The following is a 25,114-nucleotide window of genomic DNA, read 5'->3' as shown; positions in this document are numbered from 1 at the left end:
TTTGGGAGACTCTTGACAGAGAGGCAGATTGACACAGTGGGTGGAGACTTGGACTTGGATTCAAATACCAAGTCTTGAGCAAGATACCGTATTTTTTGCTCTATAAGACTCACTTTTTCCCTCCTAAAAAGTAAGGCGAAATGTGTGTGCGTCTTATGGAGTGAATGCAGGCTGCGCAGCTATCCCAGAAGCCAGAACAGCAAGAGGGATTGCTGCTTTCACTGTGCAGCAATCCCTCTTGCTGTTCTGGCTTCTGAGATTCAGAGTATTTTTTTTTCTTGTTTTCCTCCTCCAAAAACTAGGTGCGTCTTGGTCTGGTGCGTCTTATAGAGCGAAAAATACGGTACCTTCTTTCATAGGTTAACATAGCTCATAAGTTAAAGGATGAAATGTACATGTGAATAACAGAGATATAATCATAGTCCAAAGCAGTTGCTGGGGAAACTGGGTGATGTTGCACAGTGTGGAGGGGAGCACATTGTCAAGCTCTGGATTGTTGTCTTTTCAGCATGGACACAAGGAGACCCCCGGAAGGTGATCTACCCCACAGATAGCCGTGGGCAGTTCTGTGGCCAGGCCGGAACCCCCAACGAGTAAGTGTTTTAGAAAAATCCTTTGTTATCTGCATGAGTATAGCCAATGAGGCACTTTGTTTTAAGAGAGAATTTTGCACATGCATCGTCCCTTTCTGGATTGCCTTTCCATGTCATCTCTTCTGCGTAGAAAAGGGACAGCTTCGTTTCTTGCAAGGCCTGCTTGTCTTACTCATGAGGCAACTCGTTTTTCCCCTTAATTTGGAATTCTGGAATTTTCTGAGGCATCTAAAGTCCCCCTTGGAATGTTCTCCTGAGTTGCCACAGTCAGTTGGGGCCAATCGTGTCACATGCCAGATGAATGTCAGGAAACCCCAAATAGTGGTACAGTGGTACCTCGGGTTACATAGGCTTCAGGTTACATAGGCTTCAGGTTACAGACTCCGCTAACCCAGAAATAGTACCTCAGGTTAAGAACTTTGCTTCAGGATGAGAACAGAAATCGTGTAGCGGCGGTGCGGCAACAGCAGGAGGCCCCATTAGCTAAAGTGGTACTTCAGGTTAAGAACAGTTTCAGGTTAAGAACAGAGCTCCAGAACGAATTAAGTACTTAACCCGAGGTACCACTGTATTCTAGGCCAAGTGAAACCAGGAATGAAAATCTATGCCTCTACAGAAGTGGTGGGATCATTCTGACCCACGGGCCTAATTAGGCCCAACCGTTCTCTTGCTTTGGTTCACAAGAGTGTTTTGGGTTAGCCACCTCTGACATCAGATGTGGGCCCTTTCAAGAGCAAGCTCCTGATTCTTCCTTTGCAGTCATGGCTTGAAACACCTGGTGTCATATAACACTCCTGAGGTGATTAGCAGGTGGACAACCCCACTTGCCCATCAAAGTAACCCATGGAGGGTTGGCCATGTTTGATTCCAGTCTTCTGGCCCAGAGGTGTTCCTCACCCCTGCTGTACAGGAAATCTGGTGGGCCTTTCCTCTGACTGTCCTTGTCACCCTCTCCGACGAGGTGGCATTGAATTCAGTGAGGGAGAGGAAGCCAGAGCAGCGTGAGAGGATAGAATAAGGAGAAGTGGTTCCTACCCCCCAGTTGCGTATGAAATTTCAGGGGCAATTACATAAGACAAGGGTGTATTTTGGCATTTGCAGACTGCATTCTCCTCCCGGTAGGCAACCACATTGAGTCTTCAGGCAGCATGGGTTAGGTGGTGTCACTTCCAGATAGGCCTGAGCTGTGGCAACTTTCATTTTAAGAACTGGCTAAGGCACATCGCCCTTGGCACATCGCTTTGTCTGTGATCCCCAAGCAGTGCTGGCTGGTCTGCGTAGAGAATTCTAACCTGTTCAGAAGTGGTTCAGGAGAGTCTGCTGGCATGAGTGATCTCCTTCATCTTCTAGATCTCCACAGTATGTCAGACTTGCTGAACTTTTGGTTAAATCATTTTTAAAAGTTTTTCAATAAAAAACATCCAATTAACATATCAAATCATAATCCAATTAAAATAAAAAACTAAAATAAAAAAGACCAAATTATCATCCAAATTATAATTATTAATTTTTCAGGGCTTCCCATAGTCTGGACCTTGAAGCAGATCTCCAAATCCCAATCCTGCCTCTCCACGTTGTTTCCATATTTTCCACATCTCAGTTTTAACGCTTTAAGACTTGCTGAACTTTTGGGACCCATCTACTGATAGAAACATATGTTGGCTTGGATGTTCTTATGGTCCTTTCTCTGTTTCCAGGAATAAACCTTTCTTGTTCTACTTCAACATTGTGAAATGTGCCAGCCCTTTGGTGCTGTTGGAGTTTCAGTGTCCCACCACACAGGTAAGGTTTCTCTCCTTGTCAATACCTTTGTCCCAGAGAGGTCAGAATTGCAAGAGCTTTGCGCTCGTCTGCATAGAACAAAACTTCATGGACAAAAAGGAAGGTGGATTGCTTTTGCTCAATGATACCTGGATATAGACACGCTGTTGTGTAATGTTGCCCAATAAAGTGCATGGGAAGAGAGTCAGATCAAGGATGCCTTATATCCTCTCTTGGTCACATTGGGGAAATGGGAAGGGAGGGCAGGGACTTCAAAGAGCAGCTGCCCAAAGAAAGAAAGAAAGCAGTTTTGAGAGACTTCAGCTTCTCACTAGAACCCCACCACAAGTGGACATGGAATCAGTAGAATTAAAAGGATGTAAATCTGTGACCTGTCACAGAGGTTGTGCTCTTCATGTTGAAACTGCCTCAGTTTAATGTGATGCAGGTGTGTGTGTGTGTGTGTGTGTGTGTGTGTGTGTGTGTGTCTAGGTCAGAACAACAACAACAACAACTATTATTATTATTATTATTATTATTATTATTATTATTATTATTTTATTATTATTATACAGTGGTACCTCGGGTTAAGTACTTAATTCGTTCCGGAGGTCCGTACTTAACCTGAAACTGTTCTTAACCTGAAGCACCACTTTAGCTAATGGGGCCTCCCGCTGCCGCTGTGCCGCCGGAATCCAATTTCTGTTCTCATCCTGAAGCAAAGTTCTTAACCTGAAGTACTATTTCTGGGTTAGCAGAGTCTGTAACCTGAAGCCTTTGTAACCCGAGGTACCACTGTATCTGTATATCACCCTTCATCTGAAGATCACAGAGCGGTTCACAAGATTAAAATGCAAAATGAGAACTCAAAATACCTAATAAGACAAAAACAGAAACAAACCAATGATCCGGCCTCCCACAAACACATTTAAAAGAATGGTCAATTAGCTAAATGCCTGGTTATAGAGAAATGTTTTAGCCTTTCACCTAAAGATATGTAATGAAGGTGCTAGGTGAGCCTTCCTGGAGAGAGCGTTCCAAAAGTGCGGAGCCACTGCAGAAAAGGTCCATTCTCATGTTGCTGCCCCCTGGACTATTGAAGAAGGGCCTTAGAAGATGATCTCAGGGTCCAGGTAGGTTCATATGGAGAAAGGCAGTCCTTTAGGTATTGCAGGCCCTTGAGCCATTTAAGACTTTATAGGTCAAAACCTGCACTTTGAATTGAGCCCAGAAACTGATTGGCAGCCAGTGGAGTCAGGCCAGGATCAGTTTAATATGCTCGAACTGTCTTGCTCCAGTGAGCTACCCGGCCACTGAATTCTGCACCCGATGAAGTTTCAGGGGCAGCCCCATGTATGTGTTGCAGTAATCTATTATTTGCTTGATTTTACCACTGCCGTAATCATCTTTAGTTCTCCCTTGCTAACAGACTATCAAGTCAGATACACCCTGGGCTAGGTGTTCCAGACTTTAATTTGAATGTGGAAAACTGCTTTAAAAGTCCTGTATTAAAAGAGAGATAGTGAAGGCTTGTTTGGTGAATAATATCATGGTTACAGAAGCGTGCCGTTATGTTTCAAGACACTGTTTTTAAAAAGTCTTCAAAAGACGGCATGCCTGTTAACATTTACAGTATTTATGAAATGGTCAGGATATTCAGGGTTTGACATGGTTTTCAATTGAGTGAGGTCTACCGCACTGTAATGATTCTCACTTTTTTTAGGTTGTTTTTGTTTTTTCCAGTATAAGGCTATTTTAAAATGTGGCAACTGTTTTAGGTAATATAATCAAAATTATTTATACTGGGGGAATGTTGTCTTTACCGAGGTGGTTTAGCAATGCTGTTACGGGTTCTGGAGTGATAGCATATCCTGCAGTTTTATTTATGTGAGCTGATGTTTGTACCCAGTAATTCTTTATATTTTACGGCAAATCCGCATATGGAAATAAGACCTCACTCTGTCACAGTTTTCTTGACACGTTTAGAGTGTGGTGAGGACGTGTGATGTAGCTTTGTTGGCAGTAAATACCACCTGGTGTATAATTTAGATGTTAGTTTCTGGATAATGAGTGAGGAGGCAGTGAGAAACTTTATTTACAGATGCCAAGCACCACTGTAAGTTTGCATAAGCATGTGTTAGTACAGTGGTACCTCGGGTTACATATGCTCCAGGTTACATATGCTTCAGGTTACAGACTCCGCTAACCCAGAAATAGTACCTTGGGTTAAGAACTTTGCTTCAGGATGAGAACAGAAATAGTGCTCCGGCGGCACAGCAGCAGCAGGAGGCCCCTTTAGTTAAAGTGGTGCTTCAGGTTAAGAACAGTTTCAGGTTAAGAACGGACCTTCGGAACGAATTAAGTACCGGTACTTAACCTGAGGTACCACTGTAATCTTCTCTGTTGCTGGAAATATATTAGACTAGGAGCAAATGCCTTTTACCTGTGGTAGACATCTGGAAGTGGTCAATTTTTTTGGAACGAGGTGTTTGAAACTATCAGTTGAATTACTCATGTAGTAATTAACAGCATGGATTGCATTTGGTTACATTGAACATTTGATAACTAAAAGGAAAGAAGAACTGGTGTCAAACTTAACTATTATGGCCAGAATAGATCTATACCACAAGGTCCACAATCGAAAGATTGATTGAATAAGACCTGCAGCACATATATGGTAAAACTCTTGCATCCCCTCATTTCAAGAAGACAAGAAAGGCTGGCTGACCTAAGAAGTTTTGTGTTAAATTGGAATTCATTTGTTCAGTACTCATTTTCAGAAAATGTAAAATGTTTACAGTCTTGATACAATGTTATATTATTATTTATATCCTGCCTTTTACCCAGACTTGGGACTATTGACGATTCTGTTATTTTATGTATGGTACACAATTTATTATACAATTCTAGATCAAAAAACCCACACCCCAGTTATAACTGCTGAGATACCTTTTCAGTCAGTTAAAAGTTGATCTAACCAATTCATTAATTTAGCACTGCAGTCCTGGTTTGAATAAATTATATCGTTTGTAGTTGTCCCTTAAGAAATCCGTCATATAAGGGTTCTCAAGACACGAATAATTTCCCCCAATAGCGGGGCCAAGGTTATTATGCTAGATGAATGAAAAACAAAGGAATGTGGGATGGTCCAGGACAACTGCACATTAGAGGCAAAACAGAGGAAAATGGGGGAAAGGTAACATTGGGATGGAGTCAAAATGAAAGCATTAGGAAGCATTACTGTATTTTAATATTTTGTTGGAAGCTGCCCAGAGTGGCTGGGGAAGCCCAGCCAGATGGGTGGGGTATGTATGTATGTATGTATGTATGTATATATAAATAAATAAATTCATCATCATCATCTATTATTTAATATCATTATTCATAATGGGTGAAAAACCCTATGTGAACAAATCCACCAAATACAGTGGTACCTTGGTTTTTGAACAGCTTAGTTCTCGAACTACTTGGAGCCTGAACAAACCGGAAATGAGTGTTCTGGTTTTCAAACTTTTTTCGGAAGCTGAACGTGCTCTGTTCTGAGTATAACTTCCGCTTTCAGAGCCACACTTCCGTTTTCTGAGTGAGGGAAGGCAGGCCGGGCGGCAAGCGAGCAGGCACCTGCCACCCTCCAGCGCTGGGTCCCTCTACCACCACAGCAACCACCCCTTCCTCCAGCCCCAGTGGCCCTGGCGCTGAGTGAGGGAAGGCTGGACCAGAGCGGCAAGCGAGCAGGCAAGGGATGTCGCCGCCACCCCTCGCTGCCTGCTCCTGATTGCATGCAAGTAGGAGTGAGATTGGGCTGCTCTGCTAGGCAGCATTGCTGCTTGCACAGAAACAGGAGCTGGATTGGGGCTGCTCAGCTGGGGAGGTGCAGGCTCCATCACACTTTCCATTAAGGGGTTTGTGGCTGCACTCCCCTCAAGGGAGAAGTTTAAAGGAGCCCCTGCACCACCTGTTTTGCATTACTTTCTATGGGAAAGCACACCTTGGTTTTGGAATGCTTTGGTTTTGGAACAGACTTCCGGAAACGATTAAGTTTGAGAACCAAGGTACCACTGTAATGTAGAGATTTGTCACTATTGCTGGGAATCGGAACCCTGCTAGATAAGTTGTGTCTGAATTGTGACTCTAAATTGCGACTGTTTCAGATCTGTGTTGAAAAGTGCCCAGATCGGTACCTCACCTACCTGCAGGCCTCAACAGGCGGCGCAGCCAGCGAGGAACTCAAATACTATGAGCAGTTTTGTGTCCCAGAATTTAAAAACCGGAAGAAGGTGAGTGAGCATTACGGATGCATAATGGCTGGGAACTAGTTCAGACTTAAGGGTGATCTTCCGTTCTGCTTTTGCCTTTGTTTTCCTAGGAGGTTCTCCTCCTTTGGGCAGGAATAACCTGTTCCTTTCCCCCTTCTCTCAGGCCCTGAGTGCACCTGAAGTTTTGAAAGATGATCTGTGCCCAGCCATGCTCACTCCAAGCAAACCCTGTAAGTCTGTCCGAGGGAGCAAACCAGTGGGGGAAAGCCTAGGGATTTTATTAATAGTTTCTTGAACAGCTCAGTAGTCAGTCTTAATGCAGCTGAAGCTTTCAGTGGCTGTGACTCCCAGCCACTTCCATCGTCAGAAAGAGCCTCAGCTTAGCCTTTCCACACAAAGAATACCACAATGGTGACTCCGTTGAGACTTCTTATCTGGGAGTATGGGAATCTGAAATTTGAAAACAATAAGCTTCTGAGGAACCAGCCCACTTGTTCTGGGCTAGAGCAGAGCCTCAGACCCAGCATATATTATCCCCCACTTCATGCACTAAACAGTTGTTATCTCTAGCATGGTGTAGTGGTTAAAAGTGGTGGACTCGTTATCTGGTGAACCGAGTTCGCGTCTCCGCTCCTCCACATGCAGCTGCTGGGTGACCTTGGGCTAGTCACACTTCTTTGAAGTCTCTCAGCCCCACTCACCTCACAGTGTTTGTTGTGGGGGAAGAAGGGAAAGGAGAATGTTAGCCGCTTTGAGACTCCTTAGGGTAGTGATAAAGCGGGATATCAAATGCAAACACTATTGTTGGCATGAAGGCCATAATCCTCATGGACCTTGCCAACTCCCCAGGGGGGGAAATGGCCTGGCTGTTTTTAGTTTCATTTTAACCTCTGAGCCAGTTGCCAGAGGTTTTTTGGGATAGAAAGCCAAAAATTTGGGAGGGCTGTCAGCTTTTTTTCTAACAAAGCTATTCAGTTTCTATAACTATTTGAATGGAAGCAACCATCATTTTCACCTTTAGTACGCTCTACATATGCACTAGAGCACAAGATAGTTGACTTCAGACCTTGCACACCATTTCAGACATGGCTGCAAGAAAGACTGTGGGGTTCATGTGTGTTGTTCCTTTGCTGCTGCCTCCCCCACCAGGCTTTATTTACCCAAGGTGAGGAAAGGCAGAGCAACCTGGCGATGTGGCACCCACAGTTGTGGGAATTGCACTTGCGCCCATTTCCTTGTGTGGCCCCGCCTCCTGACCTACCACCCGAATTTTTGAAATTAAAAGTTGGCTACCATACGTGATCCTTGAACCCACACCCGAGCAGGCTGGCTTGGTGTGAATTTTGAATATCAACCCCCTCTCTAAGAAAATTGAATTAATTCTGAAGGATCATAAGAAAGCAGAAATAGATATTTGGGTTGGGTAGAAAGGTTATGTATTTTCCCCAGTGACGTCTGGGAATACTAGGTTGGGAACTCCTTGCTGGCTCCCTCCACCCCACCCCCAGGGCTTGACTTTGCTTGTGAGCTGCACCCTTTGTGGGGATGAGGGAGAGCTGTGAGCCAGGCAAGAGGATTTGAACATGAAGGACAGCTACAGCTGCACAAGGAGAAAAGGAAGCAATCTGATTACACCTGTCCCTCTGACTCATTTTGAATGTCTTTGGCAAATAAAGCATCTATTAAATCACAACGAAGTTTGAAACAAGTCTTCAGGCTAGTCACGTTCATTACAAACATGTGGATGGGAGAGGCCTTGGGGTGCTGATTACTCAGTGAGTTATCAGTTAACTCTTGGGTGTTGGGGCAAGGGATGGAGATGCAATAATCTATAAAGAGGTCTTGTTCTACACTAAGTATCCTGACACCAATTCAGTATACACTGAGTGGAGCCCTGGTTCCTGTAGTAGGTTGCGGGAGGTCACTCCAAGCATCAGATGAAATTGCCAAGTATGCATAAGGATTTAGCCCATTCGCAACTCCCACTTTGCCTCTTCAGTTGCCAAATCTCATTCTTACCTGCTTGAAACCAGCTTGGGGTGTGGGTGGGTGTTGTAGTTTTCCTCTCGGCCCGCTGATTATAGAGGGTCTTTTAAGCGGAGAACAAGGGGAAGGGGGTGCTAGTCTTCCTGTTGCTTAGATCTCTCTTACATGTTGTGATCCTCAGTGGCTCGCAGATGTCTACCTGCAGTCAGCTCGAAGAAAGGGGTCATCATGGTTGGGAACAAGACCACCTTTAATGACGGAAAAGGACATGAGAGGAATGTGACGGAACTTCTGGAAGGGGCCAAGTGAGTCTTAAGTGTGTGTGTTGGGTGGCGATGAGCAGAATGGGGCTTTGTAGACCTAGTTATTCCAAATTTGGCCAAAGAATACTTTTTGCCGACTTTGCTTAATTTACTTGTGTTATTCTAGTTTTTCGGCCTGGGGAGTTGGTCCCCAGTAATTTGTAGTTTTCTTGCTCTAGTTCTTTTCATCACAGGTGGCAGAAACTGGGACATTAGAAAGCAAGGGTTGTGTTGAGACAACAGATGGGGCTGGCAGGGGTTGTAGAGGAAAAGGTGGGGTATGTGCTGAGAAGACCCCCCTCTGACTACTCTTCTAATCCGTTATGGGAAATAACATGCCATCTTCCACCTTAAAAAGGTAAAGGACCTCTGACACTTAAGTCCAGTCGCAGACGACTCTGGCGTTGCGGTGCTCATCTCACTTTACAGGCCGAGGGAGCCGGCGTTTGTCCACAGACAGTTTTTCCGGGTCATGTGGCCATCATGACTAAGCCGCTTCTGGCAAAACCAGAGCAGCACACGGAAACGCCATTTACCTTCCTGCCGGAACGGTACCTATTTATCTACTTGCACTTTGACGTGCTTTCGAACTGCTAGCCTGGCAGGAGCTGGGACCGAGCAACGGGAGCTCACCCCGTCACAGGGATTCAAACCGCTGACCTTCTGATTGGCAAGCCCAAGAGGCTCAGTGGTTTAGACCACAGCGCCTCCCGTGTCCCACCTTACCCTGGCCAAAAAAACGTTCCACTTCTTCCAGGAGACTTGCTATATTCCGTGTTCTCTGGCAGCTACAAGGATTTTCCAATTCCATTTCTGGGATGCTGCCAAAGTCCTTCTGGACAGCATGATGAAAATGCTTCTCAGGCCTTGAGATATAGAACCTTAAATGTGCTGCATATATGGAACTTCCCTCTGCTTGTCAACCATCTTTTTCCCCATGCCAAAGGAAATCCTGTGCTCACAATTGTTCAGACTCTCAGTAGCCCTAACCCAGCAGAAGTGAAGTTCCTGCAGTGTCAGTGAGCAGTTAGTGCTCTACCTAACACCAGACTCTGTAGCTTTCTTATCTCAAATAAAGCTCCCAGTATGTATCTGAATACAATTCAAAGTGTTGGTGCTGAACTTTAAAGCCCTAAATGGCCTTGGCCCAGTATACCTGAAGGAGCGTCTCCACCAGTGCCGGCTTTATGTATAAGCTAAACAAGCTACCGTCATACCTTGGGTTACGAACGCTGTGGGTTGCGCTTTTTCGGGTTGCGGACTGCACTGAACCCGGAAGTACCAGACTTCCAGGTTTTGGCACTCGCGCATACGCAGAAGTGCAAAATGATGTCATGTGCAGAAGCGCTGAATCACGTCATGCGTGTGCGCAGACGTGGCGCTTCAGGCTGCGAACGCTGCGGGGTTGCGAACATGCCTCCCGCACGGATCACGTTCGCAACCCGAGGTATGATTTTATAGCTTAGGACCGCACTTTGTTGGGGCCCCCCAAAAAATTAAAGGAAAAAGCCTTGGATGTACATTTCTTCACCTTTCCTGTTCTTCTCACTTCTTCTTACTTTGAATTCCAGAAAAGCAAATGTGGTTCTAGAGGCGAGACAAGTGGCTATGAAGATCTTTGAAGATTACACTGTTTCCTGGTACTGGATAATAATGTGAGCAGAGAGCGGAATAGTCCAGCTAAGGGTGGAATGAGAAGTCTAATGGGAGTAGCAAGAAGGAAGCTCTGGTTCTGTTCCAAAGGCAAAGGACCTTTCAGGCTTACAGGCCATCTTAGGAGTTTTTCAAGTTCTGGATGTCCAGCTGAGCATTTCACCATTGTGAAGACCTGTGTCTTCTGCTGTATTTCCCCCTTGAAAGTAGTGAAAAGGAACACCACAAGAGTCCTTATGGGCCACCTGGCACTTTTCTGCATTATTAAAGATGGATATATTGAACTGAGACTTGCAACCAGAGGGTTTTTCCATGATTGGTTCAAATCACTGTATCAGATTCAGTCCCACACCCTTCTCTCTCTCTATATATATGTATGTATTTGTGTGTATAATATATCACATCACTGTTCCAATGGATTAAGGGAAACAGTCTCAGAGCTGCTTATATGGCGTATCAAAGGCCCTCAGACCATTCTCTGGGATTCCTACCCCTTTTTTGCCCATGCTTATCTCTTTGGTTCCCTGGTCTCTGCAGTTCTTTGCCTGTCAACTACCTTCTTGCTAATGGTTTATAGCCCCTTTTGTCAGCTTTTTATGACCCATAATGAACTTAAATTTCCTTGATATAATTTGCACTGTTCACCTTCATTCTGCTACTGATTCATTTACCCCAAGTAGTTAAAATGTTTGTGCAACGCAGCATCTTCGCCTAGTAGCTTGTGAGTTCAAGAACATCTTGAGAAATCCCTTGTTGTCTTCTATCTGCAGAGGTCTGGTGATTTCCATGCTGGTCAGTCTCATCTTTATTGTCCTGCTCCGGTTCCTAGCAGGGATCATGGTCTGGGTGATGATTGTGCTGGTGATCCTGGTGCTTGGATATGGTGAGTTTGGTTAAGCCCAGGGATCTGGGCAGGTGGGCTGGATGCCTACTGGAATAAATAATAATTTATTACTTATACCTCACTTCTCTGACTGGGTTGCCCAGTCTGGGTGGCTTCCAAGAAATTAAAACATCAAACACAGTAAAACATCAAACATAAAAAAGCTTCCCTATATAGGATTGCCTTTATATAATTGTTTATTTTCTTGAATGGGAGGGAATTCCACAGGATGGGTGCCACTACTGAGAAGACCCTCTGCCAGGTTCCCTGTAACTTCCCTTCTCACAGTGAAGGAACTGTCACAATACCCTCAGAGCTGGACCTCAGTGTCTGGGCTGAACGATGGGAGTGGAGACACTCCTTCAGGTATACATTCCCACTAATGGTCTATCTCGGCACCATATGCTTCCTTCCACCCACTCTTGGTGGTGAAACCTCTCCCTTTCCACTTGTGGCAGGTGGCACAGCTTGCTTACTGTCACTCAGGTAAGCCTTGCTAGACCTCTCTTTGGGAATCCCCTTACTTGTGACTTTGCTCATTGATGCTAGACCTGGTCCTGGGGTAATGGCATTGATTTGGATCTTTGCCTCAGTTTAGGGGATGCTCTGAATGACCTCTATAGATCTTGCTGTGCAAATTATAAAATTGTTTCCTCTGTGAATCCAGGGAAGGTGAGCTGAGGATCAAGTAGAAGTTAGGAAGTTTGATGTAGCACCAGTCACTTCTACAGTAGCCTCTTCAGTTATCCTTCCTGTCCTCCTTAAATAGTTTTTTTTTAATGTTGCACTGGGAAGTAACTCACGTCTTGAGGAAGAGGAAGGGAAAGTTGCCCAGGTGAACAACTTAGTTGTAGTTGTAAAAGATTGCAACAGAGTCTGTAATTTCTGAATAGATGATAAACCTGTCCCTGTTGCAAGTTAATTGGTCCTTCTAATTCTGTGTTAGAATATCACTTCAGAAGACCGTGCTCTTTACGTTATATTCAGACTGTTGACATATTGCCCCTCTCTGCATGTAAGTAGCATCTGGTTTTCACAGAACGTGTGTGGACAGGATGTCATTAAGCAGTTCATAAATGATTATTATTAATAAGATCCCCTTCCACCTTTTCATTCAACTCCCCCTCTACCCACAACCTGGCACCTTGAACTGAACTGATCTAAATCCTTTTCAAACTGTGAATAATTCTCATGAACTATTGCAACAGAATTGAACGTAGGAAATCAGGTAAAGCCTTGAGGACAAGCCTGGACTGCTCCTTCCCTAAACCTTTGATATGATAGGCACTTCTGAACTTGCTTCCCCGTTGGTACGCTTTGCACTCTGGTGTTTAACAGCGGGACAGCTTTCAACCATTTGGTATGTTGGCGGTATTAAGCCAAGGCAGTGGGCAACCGTGTTCACTGCTGCTTTCATCTTGCAGGAATCTTTCATTGCTACATGGAATATGCCCAGCTGAAAGGACAGGCTGGTTCTGATGTTTCCCTGAAAGAACTTGGGTTCCAGACAGATCTCCGTGTCTACCTCCATCTGAAGCAAACCTGGCTGGCCTTCAGTAAGTCTTCTGCTCAGCTGAGTGCTTCGCAATGAGTGTGTTAGCCATGCCCTCCTATGTGTTGATGAAAGACCAGGAGGAGGAGAAGGACTTCCTCAGGCCTCTGTGCAGACCCAGGGGTGGGAAGTCTGTAGCCCTTGAGGAATTGTTGAGCTCAATCTTGCATCATCCCTGACTATTGGCCATGTTGGTTGAGGCTGATGCAAGTTGGAGTCCAACAACATCAGAAGAGCCTGATGATCCCTAAAAGTGACTTGCTCCAAGAACCATCCAAAGTCACTTGGTTGGCATTTTACCCTGCTTTGTGGAATCAGAGCGCAGGAGGGCTCAGGTTCCTCTCTCTTCTCTCTCTCTCTCTCTCTCTCTCTCTCTCTCTTCCACTTCACCTCTCTCTGTTTCCTTGCCCAGTGATCATCCTATGCATTGTGGAGGTTGTCATCATTTTACTGCTCATCTTCTTGCGCAAGAGGATTCTCATTGCCATTGCATTGATCAAGGAAGCCAGCAGGTGAGCCTGATGTGGCATGTGCCCAATAGATGGCCTTGCAAGGGTGCTTTTATCTCCCCACCCCACCCCCCATCCCTAGTGTTTGCAGATATCCACAGCAGTTTGCTGCTCTGTCTGATTCTGCTGCTGGGAAATCTAGTGGGACTAGCCAACATCAAAGAGTCAAAAACAGACAGTTCCAGGGTTCAGGGCAACTACCTTCGAACTAGAAATACAGTACAGTCATACCTTGGATCCTGAACGCCCTGGAACCCGTCCATTTTGGCTCCTGAACGCTGCAAACCCAGAAGTGATTGTTCTGGTTTGTGAACGTTCTTTTGGAACCCAAATGTCCGACGGGGCTTCCGCGGCTTCTGATTGGCTTCAGGAGCCGCAGTTTGGTTTTCAGACGTTTTGGAAGTCGAATGGACTTTCGGAACGGATTCTGTTTGACTTCCAAGGTACGACTGTAGTAAGTGAGAATGTCCATCTCAGACACAGTCTGACCCGCCACTCCCAGGGGATCTTTGGATAATTGTTTCTAGTAGAAGTGTGAGAGGAGAGTAGCTGCAGTGAATCGTCACTCCTAGAGTGGGATCTGGCAACTCTTCTTGGTGGGACAGGAAGCCAGTCCACAGTGAAGCTAAAGGGAAATGTGACAGAGGGTCCTTGCCCTGCCTAGACAGAGCTGGGGCCTTGAAACTGACTTGTGTACCTTTTCTTTCTCCTGTCCCCTCCGACAGAGCGATTGGTCACATCATGACATCTCTGCTGTTCCCTCTCTGCACTTTCTTCCTGGTGTGTCTCTGTATTGCTTATTGGGCCAGCACAGCTGTGTATCCTTACTCAGTCCCCCCCCCCCCACCTCCCCTGCTCTCATGGGAGAATGGATTAAGGGGGTATGGTTGGGTGGGAGGAATTCCAGAAAACTGCCCAGTGTTCCAAGTCTGCTTTCAAGCCAGCAAGAATGGGGCATAAATTTCTGCAAAGCTCCTTGACTGCTCCCAGTTTCTTGTCTACCTCCAATGAAGCTGTCTACAAGGTGTTCAACGAGACAGAGTGCATTTACGCCAGAACGACCTGCAACCCAGAGGTAAGAAATCTGAAATAGTCACTAATGGAGTTGTCTTCATTGCATAATGGGCAAAAAAGGATGTGTCTAGTATTATTGTCTTGCTTTCTCCACGGGGCTTCTCTTGAAGGTTCAGCTGGGTACAGAATACAGCATTATTCTTCCTTCTGGAATTGAGGCAGAGCTCCAGGAGTCACGTTGCAGACTTGGCCCAAATACTCTGGAACAGGCATTCATTCCCAAATGCTTCCTCCTCCCCTGCCAGACTGCTCAAAAATCTGCCGAGGGTCTTAATTATTTTTCTGCCTATTGTAGCAATTGTAATGTGGTGTGCTATGTGCTGTGTGATCTTTAATTGCATTTGCATTGCTACTTTTATTTCTTACAAATTAAGAAATCTCATAAACTTGATAATTAATTCAGATTGTAATACAGTAACATAAAGTATAGGAAATAAAAGAAGCAGTAAAAACGCCATTAAAAATTGATACGAACGTTCACTCACAAGTCCACAGACACACTGCGGGTCACCTGAATAAAGCTTGCAGACCACAGGTCGGGAACTTCTGTTGTAGAAAGCTTAAATTCTGAGTGGCCCATGGAGGCTGTGGGATCTCCCTTGCATCCTGATTCTGGGTGGATTCGGACAACTTGTGTGGTCTGATGGTCACCTGATAAGGGGAGGCAGAAAGCCCACTTCGCTCTGTGATTGAAGTTTCACAGAGTCAAGTTATCTTGTGATAACTGCAAACCTCTCACATGGTGTCTGCCCAAATCTGGACAAGACCAGATTAGGGAACTAGTTCTCAAAAGGATGAGGCAGGGGTAATGCCAGCACCTGGGAGAGGCGTAAGTTCATTGATTGTGTTTGTATATGAAATCAGCTGCTGCCTGCCCCCAACTTCCTGATCAGTTGTACATGCTACATATTACCCCCTTTCACATTGTGGTTTTGCTTCCCTGTGTCCCCACCTCATCCCAGCCAAACGCCATGAAAGCTATGCAGTAAGAGTCGTCCCCCTGCTGGGGATTTGCCCACCCCTTTGAGGAGGTGGGAAATATGGCTTGACCCAATATCTCAGTTCCCCCTGCCTGCCCAACCTGTGGAGAACTGAAAAGTGAAGCCCCAGATGACATGTTTGCAAGAGTGACCTGACTTCATTTTTTCTGGCAGGGTCCCAACTCTAAAATAATGACCCACAATTTAGGGAGAGATTTCAAAATGTTAATGTTGCAAGCTGCAGCTTCCTCCCATCAACCTGCTGAGATCTAAGTACCGTATTTTTCGCCCTATAGGACACACCTTTTCCCCTCCAAAAATGAAGGGGAAATGTTTGTGCGTCCTATGGGGCGAATGCAGGCTTTCGCTGAAGCCTGGAGAGCGAGAGGGGTCGGGAAGCTATCCGCAAGCCTGGGGAGCCCGGCAGGAGTTCCCGCCGGGTTCCCAAGGCTTGCGGATAGCAGCCTGTTCTGGGGGCTGGGGTCGGGGGAAGCCCCGTGCCTGGGGGGAAAAAATATTTTTTCCCCCTTTATTTCCCCCCCAAAAAACTAGGTGCGCCCTATGGGCTGGTGCGCCCTATAGGGTGAAAAATACGGTACTCATATCAATTTCTAAAATAGAACATGATGCAAACAGAACTGCCACACGCCCTCATTCTCAAGTGGGCACCTTCACCCTGGTAGGGTTCCCCTTTATCACATACACAGCCCAACAAGACAACAAGAATCTGCTGACAGCATACAAATCAATCTGGCTGACCTGATCCAAACACACACACACGCCCCACTCACACACAAAAACAAATCTTACTACAGCCAACCAAAGACAGTCAACCATACCCTAGGCCACCCCCAGGCTCTCTCACCACCAAGGAAATACAACAAGCAAAGAGTAAGAGAACCCACACAAGTGATGTTGACACAAAAAAACCCCCTACACACTAAGTAGAAGAATAGAAGCATTGTCACCCAACCCCACTCACCATTCCCTCCTCCCCCTCTTTCCGCCTTTTTCTTCCCAACCTAACACTGTATATAACACTAATGTCTCACAAGAAATGAAACTGTAGAAAACACAACTTGAAAAAACGCATGTATTTTTTGTAAACGTAAGAAATCCTTAATGAAAATATATTCAAGTGGAATTCTGAAGCTGCCTGTCTGGCTCCCATAGCGATGAGAGTAATATCATTTTCTTCCTTCTTTTTTAAGACCTTCAATACTTCCAACGTCACCAAAGTGTGCCCAAGCGCTCGCTGCCTCTTTGCCTTCTACGGTGGCGAGAGCACCTACCACAAGTACCTCATCATCTTCCAGATCTACAATGTCTTTATGTTCTTCTGGCTGGCAAACTTTGTCATTGCCTTGGGCCAAGTCACGCTGGCCGGAGCCTTTGCCTCGTACTATTGGGCCTTTAAGAAACCGGATGACATGCCAGCCTTCCCTCTCTTCTCCTCCTTCGGCAGAGCACTCAGGTACGAAGACTGGGGTGGGCAGGAGAGTTGCAGCATGCAATTCTTGACCGTCGGAAGTCCCTGCATCAGTGTTTCTCATGCTTTGGGTCTCCGGCTGTTGTTGGACTACAACTCCCATCATTCTCTGGCCACTGTTCCTGCTGGTTAGGATGATAGGAATTGTAGTCCAACAGCAGCTGGAGATCCAAATTTGAGAAACACTGCCCTGCACACTGCAGGACCAGGGGAGGATGCAGGGTTTGTTGGCTGAACGGGATCCTAGATAAACAAGGCAGGTCTCTGCACAGTGATTTCAGCTCAGTACTGGACTATCTGCACTCTGGGCTAGATAGGGCATCCAGACTGGAAAATGGTAGAGCGTTCAAGTCATTGTGGTACAGAAAAGAGCTTTGATATCCTAGGAGCTGGCACACAGCAGAGGCTTGTTATTTCTAATTGCATACAGAGAACAGAGCCTTGTTTACCACTTAACATCAGGGCTGGGCAACCTGTGGCCCTTCAGATATTGCCAGGCTACAACTCCCATCATTTCTGGATATTGGCCATGCTGGCTGGAGCTGATGGGATTTGGAGTTCAACAACAACCTTATCGTTGGTTGACATCTTTATCTGAATTGGGATAATTTCCAGGCGGTTGATTTGCATGATCTGTGGGGGTGTCCCAGGGCAGAACGAGAAGCATTTAATATCAAAGCGAGCTCCAGGAAGGTGCTTAGCATGGTTCCATGACTGAAGGGGGCTTTGGTGATTTCTTCCCAGGAGGAGGTCAGGCTCGGTAGAGGGAGCTTAAAGCCAGTTGGAGTAAATGAGCCTTAGAAGTAGGCCAGCAGCCCATAAGGATATGCTGCAAAGCCCAATATGGAAATTGGGGTTCAAAATGGAACTTGAGAAACTGAGGCTAGTGTACCTAGTGGCTAGAAAAGGAGGCTCTCCTATCCCACTGTGCAGGCTGATACAACATCCTTTGTCAGAGTTGACAAATGCTCTGAAGCCACAGCAAATGCATGCTCTAGTTCTCTCCCACTTGGACTACTGCAATGCGCTCTACGTGGGGCTACCTTTGAAGGTGACCCGGAAACTGCAATTAATCCAGAATGTGGCAGCTAGACTGGTGACTGGAAATGGCCGCCGGGACCACATAACACCGGTCCTGAGAGATCTGCATTGGCTCCCAGTACGTTTCTGAGCACAATTCAAAGTGTTGGTGCTGACCTTTAAAGCCCTAAACGGCCTTGGTCCAGTATATCTGAAGGAGCATCTCCACCCCCATCGTTCAGCCCGGACACTGAGATCCAGCGCCGAGGGCCTTCTGGCGGTTCCCTCATTGCGAGAAGTGAGGTTACAGGGAACCAGGCAGAGGGCCTTCTCGGTAGTGAAGGCAGCCCTGTTTAGGGAAGTTTTTAATATTTAATGTTGTATTGTTTTTAACACTTGATTGGAAGCCGCCCAGTGTGGCTGGGGAAACTCAGCCAGATGGGCGGAGTATAAATAAATAAATTATTATTATTATTATTATTATTATTATTATTATTATTATTATTATTATTCTGCTCCCCCAACAGGTATCACACTGGCTCACTAGCCTTCGGCTCCCTCATTCTTGCTATTGTCCAGGTCATTCGAGTCATGCTGGAATATTTGGATCACAGGCTAAAAGGTACTGAGCAGGGGGAAGGATTTAGTACAGGAAGTGTGCTAGGAATGAGAGTCTGCCTCTTTCCTTTGGTCACGCATCGGTAGGCTCAGTTGGCATGAAATCATTTTTCCATGTTTAGATTGGGAGATCTTCTCCCTTTCTCTCTCTCTCTCTGCCACCTAGCTAGACATCTTGGGGCTGCCTTTGGATTCTTGAGTCTCTCCTTTTGTATTCTTAGAGGGGATATTTTTATGCTCCGGGGTGCTGTTGAAGGATGTGCCTGGCCCGAGAATACAGTTAAGCCTATGAGTTATAACTCCCAATAAGCAAAGTAAAAATTGTGCCAAGAAAACAAGCTATGGAAATAGTGTGAAATTTCTGCAGATGTCTCTTTCTGCAGTTTTCTCACATCTTTGTTATGCAGTCAGGGCTTCAAATTTGGGGAATTTTTGCCAGGTAGTTGAGTAGCGGCAGCAGAATATCCCAGTACAGTCATACCTTGGTTTTCGAACAGCTTAGTTCTCAAACGTTTACGCTTCCAAACGCCGCAAACCCGGAAGTGAGTGTTCTGGTTTGCGAACTATTTTTGGAAGCTTCCTGCAGCCAATCAGAAGCTGCGCTTTGGTTTCCGAATGTTCTGGAAGTCGAATGGACTTCCGAGGTACGACTGTATATTACAGGGTGGGGAAGAGGGAACTACAAATAGCTCCACAAGCCAAGACAGCCCTGGCCCCTGAGCACTGCAGCTTCCCACCCCACTCACGGAGACAGAAGCTTTGATCCAGCAGGTCTGGTGCACACACAGATTCTAGCATGCTGACATTTCCTCATTGTCTTGAATGATGCTTTCCACAGCACCCTGGACCAAGGGCATAACTCTTGAAGTTATCCCTTTTAAAAAGCTGCTCTTTTTAATAACAAAGGCTAGGATCCTTCAAGTGTTAATGATAATTCCAGATTCTGTGCTTGTGAGCAACTGTGCACACAGTCTGACAAATATTTTTTCCCCTCCTCCTCTCCCTTGTTGCTGTCCTTGCATTAGCTGCCGACAACAAGTGTGCCAAGTTCTTCTTGACCTGTCTCAAATGCTGCTTCTGGTGCCTCGAGAAGTTCATCAAGTTCTTGAACAGGAATGCCTACATTATGGTGAGGAATCTGACCGTTCTCAGGGAATTCATGCAGAGTTGTAGATGCTCAGATGATCATGGGGATGACTACCAAACCAGTTAGCCAAGCCATTAGCAGGAGCGGCTATTAGATGCCTTAGTCATACTTTAGACTAGGGGTGGACGTACATTTTGGGGGCCCTGAAGCCTGAACTGTTATGGGGGCCCCCTTTGCAACCAGCAATGAGGTCTGGGTAACCACTGTTGGCTTCTTCAGTGGGGTCGTTTACAACAACCTTTACAACATCTGTGCTACTGAATCTCAGACTTTGGGATTGTTGAAATGTATACAGTGGAACCTCAGTTTTTAAACTTAATCCGTTCCGGAAGACTGGTTTGGCTTCCGAATAGTTCGAAAACCTAGGATCAGTAGGCTGGCTGCAAAGTCAATGGGAAAAAATGAAAAACGCGGCTCGGAAGCCGGAAATTGTTTCCGAAAATTGTTCAAAAACCAGAGCTGTTACATCCAGGTTTTTGGCATTCAGGAGCCAAAATGTTCCAAAACGGAGGCATTCAGGAACCGAGATTTGACTGTACAACAAAAAAGTAACCAATTTAAGTCGTGCGACTCAAATTGCGCCTACTAGACCCATTTTTTAAAAAAGCAATGTGGACTTAAATTGCTTCTGGGGCTCCTCCAGGATTAGAGGCCTTGAAGCTTAACCTTCATTAGTTTCATAGTATATATGTCCCTGCTTTAGACCTTGAAGAAGCCTCTGGCTAGATCTACACTCACCTTTTAAACGTTATTAGAATGATATTAGAAATATCGTTCTAAAACGTCAAGACAGGGAAGGTCCGCTTTTGGTTTCTCCTTTGCTTCCTTTCCACACCATCTTCCAGGTTTCCAGTACCAGGCTTGTTGGTTTTGAATGTCTCATGTAGATTTTTTCAATTTCGTTGTTCTGTATGGGACAATGACAATAAAGATCGTATTGTAGTTGGTTGCTCTGCAGCACCCTCTGGTGTCACATTTTAATAGCACATTATGAATGTTAAAAAATAACGTCATATGGCGATATGGTTATCAGAATCATCGCTTAACTCTTTTTTTTAGCATTAAAAACCACAAGTGTTGATCCGCCCTCTGTTTTCAGGTGTATTGAGGCTTGGAATGTGTCTAGGTCAAATCTTTCCAAACTTTTCATGCTGGTGACGCACCTTTTAGACACGCAACATTTTGCGACGCAGTAATTCAGTTTTACTAGCAAGCCGGAAGTTAAACTAACCCCTCTCCAGCCCTGGGAGGAGTACGGGGAGCAATTTGCATTTGTGTAACACACCTACACACTGCAGCCGACACACTAACATGTCGCGACACACAGTTTGGTAAGCTCTGGTGATACCTGTGATTTGGGGAATGTTGTAACATGACATGTTTGGTACTGCTACCAAACCTTGTACTCAAGACATCCCTGTTCTTTCAACCTGTGCTGGTTCTTCTGATGACAAGGACATGAAGAGGAGACCTCAAAGATGCAGAGAGGGTGTTCTATTGACTCAAATGTGTTTTGAATCTGTTGACATTATGGTTTGAGCTCTATTGAAAGATATGGCGTGGAAGATGATATGACTACCGTATTTTTCGCCCCATAAGGCGCACTGGCCCATAGGATGCACCTAGTTTTTTGGGGGGGAAATAAAGAAAAAAAATTATTCCCCCCCCAGGCGCGGGGCAGGGACGGGAAGCTGTCCCCCGAGCTTGTGGGGCTGGCGGCGGGGAGAAGCAGGCTTCTCCCACCACCAGCCTTCAAACCAGGTCAGGGGACAGCGGGAAAGGCGTGCCGCGCCTCTCCCGCTACCCCCTGAGTTTGCGGGGCTGGCGACGGGGAGGAGCAGGCTTTTCCCACCGCCAGCCTTCTAACCAAGTCGGGGGACAGTGGGAAAGGTGTGTCACGCCTCTCCCGCTATCCCCCGAGTTTGCGGGGCTGGCGATGGGGAGGAGCAGGCTTCTCCCCGCCGCCAGCCTCCAAACCAGGTCGGGGGACAACGGGATGGCGGCGTTCCACCTCCCCGCTGTCCCCCGAGCTTGTGGGGCTGGGGGTGGGGCTCTCCAGGCTTCAGCGAAAGCCTCATTCGCCCCATAGGACGCACACACATTTCCCCTTCATTTTTGGAGGGGGGGAAATGCATCCTATAGGGCGAAAAATACGGTATCTTTTTTATATATATAAAAAAAAGCTGTGTTGGTTGTTCAACAGACTTGAAACATTTTGGGCCAAGCCAATAAACCATCCTATGTTAACTGTTGAGGTATTCAATCTATATTCTTGCATTTGGTGTCATCCCACCTTTGGCCACAGTTGACAAGAACCAGCATGGAGAGACACAATAAAGGAAAGCACAGAAGCTCCCAACATGCTCTCTCTGCCTGCAAGTCCTCTTTGCATTCTGGAAACAGAGCAGCACTGATGCTGAGCAAATGTCACATAGTCACGATCAATGTAAATCATCCATCTGGTCCAGGGCATGAGGTCAAAAGCTCCTGATTAAAGTACCCTGGACAAGTTAACATAATGTTCATATTCTCTTTGGTGATTTCCTTCCCACAGATTGCCATCTATGGCACTAACTTCTGCACTTCTGCAAGAAATGCCTTTTTCCTGCTCATGAGGAATATCGTCAGGTGAGGGCCTGCCAATGAGTTGCCTGGTTATTACTGCTTCAGGGCTTTAAACAGGGATAGCCAGGTTCTTTGGATGGGTGGGGGAGCATCTTCCTTGGCCAAGCTACTTTGGGATGAAATTCTTCCAGCTTTAAGGTTCCCTCTCATTCTCTCCCCCCCCCCCCGTTTTTAAGTACTTTGTTCAGAGACAGCCTTCCCACCCACCCCGGCCCCATGCTGAAGAATCCTCTCAGAGCTACAAGAGAGGGTGCGCAGCTTCTGCTAACTGGCGCAAAATGTAAAATGACATGGTGTCGTATCCTGTATCTTTGGAACTGGGAAGGATCCCAAGTGCCAAAGGTAAAGGGTAAAGGGACCCCTGACCATTAGGTCCAGTCGTGACCGACTCTGGGGTTGCAACGCTCATCTCGCTTTATTGGCCGAGGGAGCCGGCGTACAGCTTCCGGGTCATGTGGCCAGCATGACTAAGCCGCTTCTGGCGAACCAGAGCAGCGCATGGAAACGCTGTTTACCTTCCTGCCAGAGCGGTACCTATTTATCTACTTGCACTTTGACGTGCTTTCGAACTGCTAGGTTGGCAGGAGCAGGGACCGAGCAACGGGAGCTCACCCCCTCACGGGGATTCAAACCGCTGACCTTCTGATTGGCAAGTCCTAGGCTCAGTGGTTTAACCCACAGCGCCACCCGCGTCCCAAAAGGGCATATGGGTAATAGGGAATAGATGTCAGTTGGCTGGTGCAGAGGGCCTTCTCGGTAGTGGCACCTGCCCTGTGGAATCCCCCCCCCCATCACCACCAGATGTCAAGGAGATTAATAACTATACAACTATACAACCCGAAAGCAGGAATTTTTAAATATTTTATTGTGTTTTTATATTTTGCTGGAAGCTGCCCTGTGTGGCTGGGCCAACCCAGTCAGATGGGTGGCATATTAATAATAAAATTATTGTTATTAACATTGCACTGGCTTATAGGCAAGGTTTGGGGATGTGGTCAGGGCTCTATATTTCCTGTGCAAAGAAAGCTTCAGCCCTAAATTCAAAAGTGGGAATGGATCATTTTCTTGCAAACGGTGATTTTGATGTGAACCAGCTTGATTCATGTGCTCTGTTTGAACCAGCTACAGTGGTGCCCCGCAAGACGAATGCCTCGCAAGACGAAAAACCTGCTAGACGAAAGGGTTTTCCATTTTTCGATGCGCTTCGCAAGACTATTTTCCCTATGGGCTTGCTTCGCAAGACGGAAATGTCTTGCGAGTCTTGCAATTTTTTTTGCTCCCCCCCCCCCTTTTTCTAAGCCGCTAATAGCCTTTTAGCCGCTAAGCCGCTAAGCCTTTAATAGCTGCTAAGCCAGTAAACCGCTAATAGCGCTAATCCACTAATAGGGTTGCTTCACAAGACGAAAAAACCGCTAGACGAAGAGACTCACGGAACGGATTATTTTCGTCTTGCAAGGCACCACTGTATTTGAGAGAATGCAGACTTGAGAATTTCCCTGCACAAAGGAGAAATGTGGAGGGAGGAGAGGCATGGTGAAGTCCAGTATCAGAGGTGTGAATGGGGAAACAATATAAATCCTGGGCCACAAAAATGGCATGTGTACTGCAGGGGTCTGCAACCCATGATCTGTAGGTTGTGCCCAGTCCAGCAAGGGGGTATGCCTGGCGGTTCGTTTACCTATAATCTAAAGTGGCCTTCTCTAACCTGGTGCCCTCCACATGCTGTTAAGACTGCCTGATGTTCTGGGAGTTGTGGTCCAACAACATCTAGAGGGCACTAAGTTGGGAAAGGCTGCCTACAGAAACTCTACTCGGGAATCTCTTCTAGGCATTGCTAGATATTTCTCTAACATAATTCCACAACGGTGAGGAGGCTTAGAAAATTATTGTTTCTCCTTCTATCTGCTTTCAGGGTTGCTGTTCTGGATAAAGTCACAGACTTCCTGCTTTTCCTTGGCAAACTCCTGATTGTGGGAAGTGTTGGTAAGTTCTTGGGGATATTTCAGGCCTCCTCTCAAATATCCTTCATCCTCTGAACTGATTTATTCTGCTTCTCCTCGGGAATGAAATGCCTTCCATTTGCAGAGGCCCTCCGCCCCCTCATTCCCAGCATTGTTTTGCTTCTTACTTCCTTTTTGCTCAGCTTGTTCCCACTACACACAGATAGAAAACGCAAGGTCCAAGTGCTAATTTTGCAGAGAAGGGGGATGTTTATTTGTGCAGAGACCTTGTCGAAAGATGCATGGGGCACAGAGGGAATAGCTTCTGAGGTGGAGGAGGGGAGGAATGGATTCAAAAGTTTGACCTGAAGATCAGACAGAAAATTCTGAGTTGAAATGATTTTGTTTTTCTTTCCTCTTTTAGGTATACTTGCCTTCTTCTTTTTCACCCAAAGGATAAAAGTTATTCAAGACACAGCACCACCCCTCAACTACTACTGGGTCCCCATTCTGGTTGGTATCTAAGCTAAGGACTTCTTCAGTTCTTAACCCCCCTGCTACATATCTTGGCAGCTAAAGTTTCTTTCGCATATTCTCTGTCTTTCAGCTATGATAGGTTGAGTTAGTCCTTGTTAGTTGTGTTGCTTGTTGAGGACGCAGGGGAAGGGAGGAGAAAACCACTATTAATTTGCAGTAATATCTATATTGGACACTCTTTCTTACATT

At 46.0% G+C, this 25,114-nt stretch overlaps 1 protein-coding gene and 1 long non-coding RNA gene across 7 annotated transcripts in view; one reads left to right on the top strand and one right to left on the bottom strand.

Moving 5' to 3' along the window:
- The window catches only part of SLC44A2 (solute carrier family 44 member 2 (CTL2 blood group)), a 57,363-nt gene that overhangs the window by 25,012 nt on the left and 7,237 nt on the right, over positions 1-25,114 (top strand). For all 5 annotated transcript variants that reach the window (XM_028711554.2, XM_028711552.2, XM_028711553.2 and 2 more), the window contains exons 4-20: positions 509-593; positions 2,291-2,375; positions 6,506-6,631; positions 6,774-6,840; positions 8,778-8,901; positions 10,470-10,553; positions 11,322-11,434; positions 12,859-12,990; positions 13,399-13,498; positions 14,221-14,313; positions 14,486-14,570; positions 16,761-17,023; positions 18,586-18,680; positions 19,702-19,805; positions 22,378-22,451; positions 24,361-24,431; positions 24,813-24,901. In XM_028711554.2, coding sequence (XP_028567387.2) covers positions 509-593; positions 2,291-2,375; positions 6,506-6,631; positions 6,774-6,840; positions 8,778-8,901; positions 10,470-10,553; positions 11,322-11,434; positions 12,859-12,990; positions 13,399-13,498; positions 14,221-14,313; positions 14,486-14,570; positions 16,761-17,023; positions 18,586-18,680; positions 19,702-19,805; positions 22,378-22,451; positions 24,361-24,431; positions 24,813-24,901 — 1,790 coding nt within the window. The remainder of the gene's footprint in view (positions 1-508; positions 594-2,290; positions 2,376-6,505; positions 6,632-6,773; positions 6,841-8,777; positions 8,902-10,469; positions 10,554-11,321; positions 11,435-12,858; positions 12,991-13,398; positions 13,499-14,220; positions 14,314-14,485; positions 14,571-16,760; positions 17,024-18,585; positions 18,681-19,701; positions 19,806-22,377; positions 22,452-24,360; positions 24,432-24,812; positions 24,902-25,114) is intronic.
- LOC114587390 (uncharacterized) overlaps positions 11,344-25,114 on the bottom strand; it is a 29,074-nt gene continuing 15,303 nt past the window's right edge. For both annotated transcript variants that reach the window (XR_013391085.1, XR_003704281.2), the window contains 2 exons: positions 20,562-20,730; positions 11,344-11,482 (listed from right to left, as the gene is read on the bottom strand). This is a non-coding gene — a long non-coding RNA (uncharacterized LOC114587390). The remainder of the gene's footprint in view (positions 11,483-20,561; positions 20,731-25,114) is intronic.

The sequence above is a fragment of the Podarcis muralis genome, chromosome 17 (genome assembly GCF_964188315.1).
Source record: "Podarcis muralis chromosome 17, rPodMur119.hap1.1, whole genome shotgun sequence".
Lineage (NCBI taxonomy): Eukaryota > Metazoa > Chordata > Lepidosauria > Squamata > Lacertidae > Podarcis > Podarcis muralis.
The sequence above is the reverse complement of the archived record's forward strand: the minus strand, read 5'-3'. Positions and strand labels throughout refer to the sequence as shown.